The sequence below is a fragment of the Nipponia nippon genome, unplaced genomic scaffold (genome assembly GCF_047370975.1).
Source record: "Nipponia nippon isolate SJK-2023a ecotype South Korea unplaced genomic scaffold, ASM4737097v1 scaffold_3, whole genome shotgun sequence".
Classification (NCBI taxonomy): domain Eukaryota; kingdom Metazoa; phylum Chordata; class Aves; order Pelecaniformes; family Threskiornithidae; genus Nipponia; species Nipponia nippon.
Genome location: NW_028262347.1, coordinates 52,759,509 through 52,772,299, shown reverse-complemented (window position 1 = coordinate 52,772,299; position 12,791 = coordinate 52,759,509). Strand labels below are relative to the sequence as shown.

General features: G+C 36.5%; 1 protein-coding gene across 5 annotated transcripts in view; it reads right to left on the bottom strand.

Annotated features, from left to right (window-relative positions):
- Nucleotides 1–734: 734 nt before the first annotated feature.
- The window catches only part of APAF1 (apoptotic peptidase activating factor 1), a 48,175-nt gene continuing 36,118 nt past the window's right edge, over nucleotides 735–12,791 (bottom strand). For all 5 annotated transcript variants that reach the window (XM_087766818.1, XM_087766820.1, XM_087766817.1 and 2 more), the window contains 8 exons: nucleotides 12,372–12,491; nucleotides 9,737–9,862; nucleotides 9,247–9,372; nucleotides 7,426–7,545; nucleotides 6,970–7,095; nucleotides 6,088–6,213; nucleotides 5,495–5,641; nucleotides 735–2,394 (listed from right to left, as the gene is read on the bottom strand). In XM_087766818.1, the coding sequence (XP_087622944.1) occupies nucleotides 2,251–2,394; nucleotides 5,495–5,641; nucleotides 6,088–6,213; nucleotides 6,970–7,095; nucleotides 7,426–7,545; nucleotides 9,247–9,372; nucleotides 9,737–9,862; nucleotides 12,372–12,491 (1,035 nt within the window). In that variant the 3' untranslated portion in view covers nucleotides 735–2,250. The remainder of the gene's footprint in view (nucleotides 2,395–5,494; nucleotides 5,642–6,087; nucleotides 6,214–6,969; nucleotides 7,096–7,425; nucleotides 7,546–9,246; nucleotides 9,373–9,736; nucleotides 9,863–12,371; nucleotides 12,492–12,791) is intronic.

Sequence of the window (12,791 nt, the reverse complement as noted above, 5' to 3'; positions counted from 1 at the left end):
ATTTGCACATGAACGCAACAATCCTGACTCCATTAACACCACCTTCTATGAAGCACAGCTCCCTCAGTTCCAGCAACAAGTATAATGGTGCTGTGTTGTCATTCTTGCAGAATAATTCAAGAATGCACTATTTATCTCACAGTTCTTCAAGCTTCTGTGCTACTTGCTTCCTAGTCGCTTCAAAATTGAAGTAGTCTATGAACTCCACTCGTTCACAGGTCATTTTCTTCATTAAACCACGATCAGTTTTTCCTATCAGCAGAGTTTCATTAGTGTTGTCACAAAAGACAACTTTCTGCCCTGGTTCCTCACGTGAAACGTTTATCCTATGTCTTTTTACCTAGTTGGGTGTGTACGTTCAGACCAACGTGGTCCTGTGCAGTAAGGACAGCACAGCCTATGCAATCAGGGGCCACTGGCCGAGAGGAGCTTCCCGCTCCTTGAATCTCCACCTATTCAGGGCAGGTACTGATGAGGTCTGCACAAATTAGGCAGTTGAAGCAACTCTGTCCTGAACACTGCAGGACATGTTCCAAGACTTCAGTTTCCCTTTTTTCACTTTTTTCCTCCATCCTCATATTTAATACTGTTGCTTACCCGTGAAAGTATTTTTGATGTAGTTTGTAAAGCAGCATTATGTTTAGATTGAAAATAAAACCACAATAAAAGACAATAAAAGAGGCAGCACTCCCCCCTCCCTTCTACCCTGTAAAAAAAGCACTCAATAACTCAAATTCATTTACAACTTTGGCCAATATTGCCTGGATTACCTTTATTGAATGCTGTACATCTTTAGAATACAAAACATCATGTTTTTTCTATTGAATTTCTTCTCTTTATATTTCTGCCAGCAGTACTTTGATTATACCAACCCGTATTCAATAGCACCTTAGAAATCGTGGAATTTCAAGTTAAAAAAGAGGAAAAACTGGTGATTGTCAAAAACAGAGGAATACTAAGAATGCATATTAAATCTTCACTCAGAGTGAGAATTTCATTATTCGATATCAGTTGAGACACTTGCTAATGTGCTTTTTACAATCAAGTACCTGGAGTGTTCTACTGCAAACTACAAAAACATGAAAACCATGATATTAATGCTTGTGCAGTTGCTTATAGCAGTTGACAGGCAATTTACTAGAACAAGACTTACTAGGTACCTAAGAAAAATTGTTATCTAATTATTCACAAAAGATATGTCAAGTATAATTAGTACAAAAAGTCAAAATTTCAACCTTATATTGAATCTATAAATATATTGTAAAAAAACCCCTGAAAAACAAAAAAACCAAACAGAATATCACATATTACCAGGCAAGAGATCCCTGTGCATAGAATCTCATGTAAACAAAGCTGATGACAATAACATGTCTCCATAGTATAAACTGAATGTAAATTCCAAAAGGAAAAATAACAAAAATTCACACCTTCTTATGTTTTTCAATATATAGCTTTTAAACTATTTCCATTCTCAGCTTAGCTGATTACCATCCTTTGATTGCAAATGTGGCACAATCTCTTCCACTTCAATTGCTACATCCTTTCAGATCTTGCCTTGAGAAAACAAGACTCAAGATGTTCCCCTTAATAAGAATAGCTCATACGTGTTACAACGCACTTTATCTCCACAGCGTTAGAAGCATGAACGTTCTTACCACAAGCAGGAAGCACTGCTGCTGTAAACTGACAGCTACTTGATTTGCTTTGAACGTTAAGCACCAAGACAGCTAGTTTCATTTTTCAAATTAACCTGATGCTCCTGATTCTTTCCATTCTGTACTAAATGAAAATCCTTGCATCACAGTAAAAAAAAAATTTTTTTGTACCTTACACAGTTGTGTTCATGGCTAGAGAGCATTTAGCCATCAGCCTGGCTAGAGAGCATTTAGCCATCAGCCTTAGCAAAAAATATAATTTCGAAGTATTATATCCCTATTATTTCTTTACTGCTATTAATATTAATTTCGACTAATATGAATAAATCTTAATATCATTTCTTTACATAATTGTAAGCAACATACTTAAGATGCAAATCAAGACTTAAGGATTACAACAACGCTTATTAAAAACAAGATTAAATCCTAGTTCATTTGAAAAAACATGCATAAATGTACATAAATATACATGAAAGCATCATGAATTCAACAATGAAATATAATTCACAGCTTAACGAGTGTCAGACAAACATTTAACAGAATTTTGTTTCCAGCTCAAAAAAATGAATTATCTTTGCAGTGTTCAGCACATTAATCACAACTTCTGTAATACATACAGAATGCCAAGATTATCAACAGTCACATACACTTCGAAATTAGGGGACACATGTATCGACTTGAGGTTCGTTCCATTTGTGTAGAAGGTTTGTAAGGATTCTCCAGTAGTTACGTTCCACCACTATAAAAAAATAACAACACACTTTCAATTAGCTGAAAGAAGCTTAGAATAAATTCTATAAACAGGCTTAGCATGGCAAACCCAGTTGACTGCTTTCCCCAAAGAGGTAGAATTAAAAATAAAAATACAAGCAATCTTAAGCAGAAAATGTTTAGGACCAGTTACTAGAGAGGTAAGACTTTCAGATGAAAAGAAACTTCAAAAAGACTGAAGCTGTTCAATTTCAGGAAAGCATACAAAATAATAAATTCAGGTACTGCCCCTTACCTGATCACAAAATGAGATCAGACGTAAACTGTAACACGTCCAAAATGCAAAAAAAATATGTATTTTTATATAACCAAATGAATACATGAAACACATTGCCAGACAATATAATTTAAACTATAGCTGGATTAAAAAAAAAGAGCTGGACTCCTAAGAGGATCAGTGATGTACACAGTTGAAACCATTTGCAGTTTTGTTAGGAGGACAGACTTTTTTCCAGTGAGACTACAATTTTTTTTTTTTTAGAATATACAGTAAGCAGTAATAACAAAGATACAGAGAAACCTTCGACCATCAGTTTAGTCCATGACTGTAGACTGAAATTTCACATTTCTCAGAAAAAACGTAGACCAATGCAAAATTGAACCAAACGCAACCCAGCACAAAGCTGTTACTTGATTGTTTCAATAAGAAGTCTACCCTCTATTCTTGCAACATCCGAGTGCAGTAGCAAAACAGCGAAACAGATTACCTTTAGCTTTGATCACATATAAAAACAGGTGGTATTACTACTTTTTAGCTTACTCATCCCATGAAATATGTATCATCATAATTGTGTGCATAATACAGATGTACAACTACACAGCTATAATGTTCTGATTAAAAACACCTTTCCTAAAGTGTCTGTTATTTAATGGACACCCGGGGAGGGGGGGGAAGGGAGGATCTTAATTAGCTCTTGAACCTTTTTTGGTGGATAAATGATCAGGTGCTGGGCCAGTGAGTACCACTCACACAGCAAGTTCAACAGTACATAGCTGGATGCACCTCATCTATGAATAAGATGACTCATTTGTTTAAAGCTGCCTTCCATGTAACTCTACAATCCAACTCAGTCCAGTTTCTAGAGGTCCAAACTTCTGAAATGTTTTAGACTTTCACTGACTAGTATCTCCCTACGGAAAGGGTGCGTGTGTGTGTGTGCGTTTTCATGCATATCATACACATCCATCTGTAGATCTTGAAAGAAAAGTAGAAATACAACACTTTGAGAAGATGCGGTGATTGAATCTGGTCTCAATGACTGGAAAAAGGCAAATTGCGTACCTATTTTCACAAAGGGCAGAGAATATGCTGGCAACTACAGGCCAGTAATCTTCACTCCAGTGTCTGGGATTATTATGGAACAAGTTTTCTGGAAGCCATTTCAAGTCATGTGAAGGACAAGAAGGTGATCACAAACAACTAGCACAGATTCACCAAAGGTACATCATGCTGAACCCCCCGATTGACTTCTACTGACAATAATGGTGGCTCTGCAAACAGCATGGCAAAAGCAGTGGATGTGATTACCCTTGACTTTAGCCAAGCCTTCAACATGGTCTCCCATAGTGTACCTATAGTCAAACTGGAGAGATAAAGCCTGGATGGGTGGAATACAAGGTAGTTAACAAACTGGGTGGGCCACTGGATTCAAAAAGTAGTAGTCAGCAGTTCAGTCACTGTGTTGAGCCCCACCCTAGTACAAGAAAGACACTGACAAACTGGAGCAAGTCCAGCACATGGTCACTGAGATGGCTGGACACCTAGAACAGACATCATAGAAGACAGACAGAGCACTGAATGTCTTTAGCCTAAAGAGAAGGCTGCTAAGTGCTGTCTTCAGCTACCAAAAAGAGGGTTACAGATGACAGAGTCCGACTGTCCTCTCCGGGCCCAGAGGCACCCCTGTTGGAGTGGGGGACAAAACTTGATGGGGCCAGGCCCTAAGCAACTTCACCTAACTCTGCAAACTGCTTCTAGCAAGGGGCTGGACTAGATGAGTTCCAGAAGTCTGTAATGTCCTAAACCATTCTATGACTCTAAGAAGCATCACAACACCATACTGTGTAACCACAAGACAAAATGGGAATGAAGCTAGAAATAGGATGCATGTCTTGTCTTTAATATGAAATGAACGTCAGAAGATGTTTTCAATGCTAAATTAGAAAATTCAACAGTCTGTTAAATGGTTACTAACTGACTTCAAAGAATTAGTCTGGCAGCATGTCCAACAGCTAAACACTGACCAACAATCAACTAGCCTCCAGCACTCAGGAGATGAGAACTCCACAACCTGTCATTTCACATACACACACAGTTTCTACTAACAGATATTAGCCACCGCATGAGGGGCGGGGGGGGGGGGGGGGAAGCAACAAAACAAACAAATAAAAAAAAACCCACAAGATCATGAGAAATTTACAATTATGAAGAACCAATTCACAGACTGAAAGACCGCCTCTTCCCCTTCCCAAAAAACATACGCCCAGTAGATATCTGAACCTATGAAAGACTGATGAAAAGGCTGATTTCTGCAGTTTCAACATGCCCTCTTCCAAAGATTACTTACAGAATGTCTTTCCAGGCAGAAAACTGCCACTTGCAATTCCTTCTGCATTTCTATTTATGAAAAAATTTAAAACTCAGTATCTTTAAAAAAAATAAAAGCCTGACATAGAGCATTTTTCTGCTCATTATAAATAACACAATTGCTGCTGAAATTGTGTGGATATTAAGGAAGACAAAAATTACTGGGATCTTTAATATTAAAGATATTAATTAAGGACATTGCTAATAAAAATCTGAAGCTAATAAAAAATGGAATATATGGAGTTCAAAAACAAACTCCAAGCCTGAAGTCTGAATTCTTAAGAGACCTTTTCAGGGGGCTTTCATATTTGGGAAGAAAAGGAGTGAAAACTGCTAGACAGTCATGAAAACTGAGCAGCTTTGTGTGAAGTAAAACGTTTCAGGTTTGTTTCTTTGAATTAGTCTGCATTTTCCTTTAGAATTATCAGAGTATTGCCATTTAATTAGGTATGTTAAGATATTTTATTATTTCAAGGCTTACCTTAAGATAGCCTCCAGATGACACAAGCATTTCACTGTCAGGAGAAAAGGAGACGTCTGTTACCCAGCCACCATGTGTTGGTTCTTCTTCATCTACTGTAACTGGGGAGCAGAAGTGAAGTAATGCACCTGTTAAAATATCCCAAATCTAAAAGAGAGAGAAGATTATGTATATAAGTAAACTTAATGGGGAAAAAAAAATCTCCAGTAAGGAAAGCTGAAATGTATTTTTCTATATTAGAGGAAAAAAAAAGCCTTGTAAATAAGCATTCTACTTGAAGTGACAGAATAATCCAAAAAATTAATTCTCCTCTTAGAACTGTATCATATATGGAGGATTTAATCACACATGCAATTCACAGTAAAATTATTAGTAAATCATGTGAATCAGTTCCTGAGCATTCGTGGAACATAAATCTATCAATATGGTTACAAACTACTGTCTCATGTGGCAAACTTTGCTATTTTCAACTCCCTGATGTTCACCACAATGCTAACGAATCAGACATGCAGAACACAAACTGTGAGAACTCTTCTAACTGTGAACTGACTATCAGTTGAATTATAAAATAAACAGCAAGGTTAAAGCAATACCCTTATTTCTCCTTTGTCATCTCCAGTGGCCAATAACTTGTTATTAGGAGAGAAAGTACAGCACCGCACACAGGCTTCATGACCTTTCAGCTCATGAAGAACAGATGAACTTTCAAAGCTCCATATCTAAATGGAAAACATTACAGAAGAGTGAAAAACAAAAGTTCAAGAACAATGATGACTGCTTTCTAAAAAGGCATTAGTATTCAAAAGTACGAGACTTTTTGTATATATGCATATATGTGTGTGGATTTATGTATGTATTATACTGTAGTCTTTTTACTATCTGAATCACACAAGAATGCATTTGCTACAAATTACTGAACCAACTGTGAGTGTATTTTTTTCTTTGGAATATACTCTGTAATGAAACTGATTCATTTACAATAAAGTTTAAAGCTGCTAATAGAAAAAGGATTCATCAATCAATTTAAAGCTATATTTTAAAAATCTAATGGGGCAGCCCCAGAATATTAAACAGTTCACTTATTTTTGCACCTTGCTTCTGAACAGGATTACCAGAAACTATGGACAGCACTTTCACTGGAAGTTCCAGAAATTTTTCTTAACTTAGGTTTCCAAATTAAGAATGTTAGGCTATTAACAACTCAATACAGAGAACTAAACAAAGTGTTCTGTACAAACTTGTGCATTAAACATGCATTTTATTTGTACAGAAGTCACCAGGACAGCCTCAAGTTATATCCAAGATCAACTGTGAATGACTAATGGCTTTAGAAACATGTTCACAGATACAGGAAATTTAACACGAGAAATACAACAGGATAACTTAAATAATAATTACCTCATAATAAAAAAATATAGCATACATTTCAGCACAAATAAGGTACCATTTTTATATTTGTACAGAAAGTAACCGACCTTTGCAGTTTTGTCAGCAGAGGTAGATGAAAATTTACTACCATCAGGGGAAACAGCACAGGAAAGAACAGCACCTCCATGGCAAGCAAAATCTTTTTCTACGTTTCCAGCAGTGATATTCCAAACCTACCAAATATACAGGAAAAACAGGTTACTTTTGTAACACTGTAAATGGGTTAAAAAACCTGCCTCTTACACAATATAGGAGACAAAACTCAGCTACACGGTTCTAACATGGCCAACATCTTGCTATACTTACTGGCATAGTTAAAATACAAGAAGAATGTAAATCTTAATAGAAATAGAAAATGCAAAATTGTGTCTTAAAAGTCAGCTTATACTTTAGGATCAATCCAATAAAAAGTGAGTCAACATGAAGTGCAAGAAATACCAAATGTTAGAAGGGACAGCAAAATGTATTTTATGCAATTTGTCAGTTCACAGCCTTTTATTTACCTTAACGGTTCCATCAAACGACCAAGAAAGAAGTTTTGAATCTTCCAGAAGTCTAAAATCCTTGATTGCTTCCTTGTGCCCTCTTAGAAATACACATTCGTTCAACTGCCAATTCCATACCTAATCATAAAGATGGAATACTTTTAAAAAAAAAATTTAACGGCAAACATAAGTTAAGAAGAATGAACTAACTGATTTTTAAGTCACAGGAATAATAAAACGTTCTTATGGAGATGACAACTAATTAAAAGGTTAGATACTGAAGATAGCCATAGCAGAGATGCTGAAGATTGAGAATGCCATAGTATTTAATAGTCAACCTATGAGAGAGCTCCTTATAATACACACATAATCTGATCTTCAAAGTGAATTTGATGCTTAAAATTCACTGCTAATTTAAAAAGAAAAAGCAAATCAATAATTTTCTAGGCACCCCAGAAGTTTTGGCTTTTAAACCTTTGATTATTGCAACAAATAGACTTCCGTCATCTGGTAGACCTCATATTTTCCATACTTAAATTAACTAACTGTATTTTATATTTTTAAAGCGTATTTTTAATGAAATGCCATTTTGGTTCACATTTTCATAACAAAATGATAGTTCTATTTTTAATTCAACTATTCACTGAAAACTGAAGAAGTGTCATTTTATGTTACAGAAGCTATTGAGCATCAATTTAAACGACAATGATCTAATAGTTTTCAAATTAATAGGTTTTCTGCATCAAAGAAAGAACAGAAAGCAGAGGTGTTCAGATCACAATCTGGAGGCTTAACTGAGGCACTGTCCACTAGAGGGAGCTGAGAACCCAGAAGAAAAGCTACCCACGGTAGACCTGAAAGATGGATCCAAAAGCTCATAAACTGGTGAGCTGTCTGTACTGCTTAATTGACCACAGTGATGGCACTCAAGCTAGCTTCAGATCCACGAGTTCAATGCAGAGTTACAGCGAAACAAACACCAAAGTGGGATGCAGCATAGGTTACATTTATATCAGCAAGTAGGTAGAACATTTAAGTTGGAACAGATTTGGTGAGCAAAACAGTGCTGAGGACCAGCACCCACATATGTTTTGAAGGTTTTACTTCAAACCAGCTCAAGTTTCGTTGTGTGGACTGAATGCTTATTAGTAGCTGGAGCATGTGCTCTAGTTTAGGAATCCTGTCAGCATGCCTGCAACGGCTCTGCAGTGCAAACTAAAGCACAGTAAGCATAAACGACCAAGACATCCACTTCAAAAGTCCATCCCTGAGGTGAGCTAAAATGCTAATATAGACACACCGGAATGCTTCTCTGGAGCCAATCTACCTTGCTGAGAGGCAGAGCTTATTAATTTGAGACTACATTAGTGCAGCCATTCTACTTCTAGCTAGTATCTGTATTCAGCACTGTACTGGACTAGGTAGACACACCAGCCCACTTAGAGACAGGTCTTTTTACCTCATTCCTTCAGACAGTGTAAGCAAGCCCACTGACAGACCTACCATATAGAGCCAGTGCTGGGTCACATCCCAAACCCCTCACTTATGCACTCAGAACTGTTATCTGGTTTGAAAATTAACGTTCCTTTCCTCTATCTTAAAATAGTTGGTGCCTTTCTGTAATCCACAGCATTAGAAATTGAAATGGTGTAATATTCATTATCACATAAGGTATAATTAGAGGCTACAGTTTCTACAGTCCCTTGGCCCAAGATGGAGCAATACAGAATACAGTAGTCATTTACTAAGTTCACATTACCTATAGTATATAAGATCTTTTTAAATAAATTATAAATTATAAGTAAGTTACAACATAATCTTATTAAATATCTTCCAAACCTGTATAACTGAATCATGAGCACTTGAAATGAGAGTCTGACAGTCAGAGGTAAATCGACAATGCTGCACAGACATCCTGTAGGCCTCCTGGGACTTCAGAACTTTCCCATCCGACAACTGTAATACCTTTACAATGAAGAACGCAATAATTACATTTATTTTACATACTTGAGGAAAAGGAAGAAAAGAACATGCAAATTCTTTTTGAAATAACACGAGATTGTAAATACATGACTCTCGGTAAATGGATTGGAACAACTAAAAATTCATATTAGCTTAGTCCTTGGTAAAATGAAATTCAGAGCTACATTATTAGCATTAGCTTTAAATTATTGTCATTTAGGCATCACTCACAAATGTAAAAACTTTAATGTACTATGTTGAAGAATATTATTGTACAAAGTCAATCAAATGACATTTCTTTAAAAAGAAAAAGCACTAATAAGGTTGTTTTCCTACTATTTTAAAAATCAAATTCAGGATTTAATACCTTTATTGTTCCACTCTCCTGTCCAAAAGCTGCAAATTTAAGATCTCCACTTAAGCAACAGCAGGAAATGGGGGATTCTTGAGCTGCTGTATGCATAACAACACTGTCTGTATTTCCATTGATAAGCTGCAAGATTGGAAGTTAACTAAGTTATTACAATATTTTAAAATTTAAACTTAAATGAGTTACAGTACAGAGCTACAAATGCTAAAGAGAACAGTGTATCAGTTTCAAACTTTGAGTTATAAGGATCAGTTACTTTCATGAACCAATTGCTTTGAAGGTCAGTGTAACTATCTTCATAGAACGCTCTCTGAACAGGACAAATTGGCAGAAGGAAACATATCTCAGTATTAGAAGGCATTTTAAAGTTTGTCTGACTACAGAAAACAGTAACTCAAAATGCTACTCCCAAATTTCAAAAGCCATATAGCGAGCTCCACGCTCAAATTTACCTTACCAGCCAGATTCTACAGCTCAATTCAAATGAAGCATAAAATACTTTAAGTGCATCCTGTAAGCATGACTTTAAACTTATTAGCACACACAATACACTAAATCTCAACTCAGTATTGCCCTCAAATCAGTTCCGGGGGCGGGGGGGGGGGAGAAAAAAAATCTTTAGAATACAATGATTTACAAACAAAGTTTAAGTTTAAACACTTCACACTGGTAGCTTTCTAAAAATGAACACACTGCACATCAAAAGGCGACTAGGACCCCAATTCTGAGAGATTACAAATTACCAAGGGTAAAACCTCATGGTTGCAAGAAAAACTACTTTTAGAGATATGACAGCAGAGATATACTGTTAAATTACAGTACACATGCTGAACTGTCTTTTCAGTCAATTTCCCTTCTTGCACAAGAGTGAAAAAAATCTATTCTCTGTCTACAACGGAGTCTTCTCTCATGACTGCACCTCTACAGGATATCAGAATACTGTATTTAGGGCAGAAAATCTGAGCACCATCTTTCTCTAGGAAATGGTTCAAGTAAAGTTACAATAGAAACATACTAATCATAAACAAACAGATTGGGTCTACTAATTCAAATGAGAGCCAAACTACACCATTACATAGTAGTCGCTACAGATTTTACAATTCAGGAACATTAAAAAGTAGTGATGATCCTAAACTGCTCCCCACACATAAATAGGTAGAACTCCTTTTGCTGTGGTTTCTCCCATCTCTTCACTGCAAGAGATGCAGCTTCTCTTTTCTCACATATTATTTGTTCACATAAATTTTAGTTTCAACATTGACTGCTTTCTGCTGGCTCAAAGTCTGAAATCTTTTTATTGCCAAGGCTCCATTGGAGACACTAGCTATTTCCACATCTATATTCCCCACTATTCAAATATCATCACCATTCCACTTAAGGTGTTTTTTAATATGATTTTTAGGTAAAGAGCAGGCTAATTTATTGACAGGACAGACAAAAGGAGGAGGACAGAAAACAATCAGGAAGAGAGAAACAGGAAGTACAGGGCAAACAAGAAGAAAAGTTCCTGCAAAGGAAGCTCTCATTCTAATAGCAGCCTAGGAAAAGCTGAGCATCTCTTAGGACTAGAAATAAAGGCAACGGTCATGCTGATTAGCCAGGGTTATATAGCTTACATGTTTGCCTTCGGCCAAATTAGGAGAAGGGACATGACCTTACACAAAAAGATTATCTGCACAGTGTCCCTCAGTGCAGAGCAGCAGAATCTATTCCAACGCTCACCTATACATCCAGCAATAAGAATTCATTGCTTTCACAGTCCAGAACAAAGGTTCATTCCTATTCAGATGCTGCTTTAGGCTAAACACCTGCAATAGCTACCTTATGGCCAAAGACATGGCATTGCCCATTTTGTGGGTTAACATGCAATCTGTTTGCGTAAGCAGCATTCTGCAACAAACATTAAAATGTTTCTGCTTTTAAACAGTTACAATCAGGTAGAAGTGTAATCTGAATGAACTGTATTGCCTTCACTTCAAAGAAAGTCCTCTCAACTGACTTTATTTGATGTATTAGAGAATCACGATACAAAAAAAGATGTGCATGCATTTGCTGTCATAGAATGGAAAAATATATTTTGCATGTTAGTGTACTTATTACTGTGGACCACTCCACCAAGTAGTAAGAGTGTATCCACTATTAGTATTTTCTTTAGGATATAAAAGACCCCATGCTCTCCTTAGGCTATAGGTAGACCTTGGCTCACACCTTTCATTCCCCCAATTTGAGACGATTCCTTCAGCTATCACACAGTAGCTCTGATGCATTACGTACATGTGCTGTGTAACACCTGGTTGATACGCGCTGCACACGTTACACACTGCTACGCATAGCTAAGCCACTTGGAGGGCACACAGCCTCCCCAGTCGTGAAGACAAAACAGTTTTGTTCCTCTGCATCCAGCTTTAGTTTTGGCATCTATGTGGAAATTTCCCCTCAAACTTCATTTTTTGCTTACTAAACCAGGCAGAGTTTCTAGATATAAAAACATTATCATACATTAAGAGTCATCTGCTACAGATTCAACTGTTGAAAGCCACGAACAAGCAGTTCTTTCAGTGCTTCCTCCATTTCCTATTGAGATTTGCAGATAACGTTCAAATGTACTAACATATTCAGAAATACGGCTTACTTGTAAATGCTTCTGATTGTAAATTGCTAAAATCATCACTTCACCATTGTGAAATACAACATCTAGTTCACTTTTTAGCACTGCATCAGAAGACATGCACACCTTCCTTGTTTCCCAAATCTGTTAAAGAACACAGTATTTCATTAGTTTTATTACAGAACAAGATATAAAACTTACTGAGTTAAGAGTACCTGTAAACCAAAGTCTTCTAAGCTTGCAAGTAACACTGATTTTTTAAATCAGTGAAAATTATGCTTCTGCTATTTTTATTTACTAGGGAAAGTTGTGCAATTACTATAGTGATTCCAACAGATGAAACAGAACTAATTTTTTCCAGGCTGACTAGCAGACTTCCCTGTGTTTAGGGTCATAGCTATAAAGTCCACAATTTTCTCATCCAAAGAGCAGTGTTAAAATCCA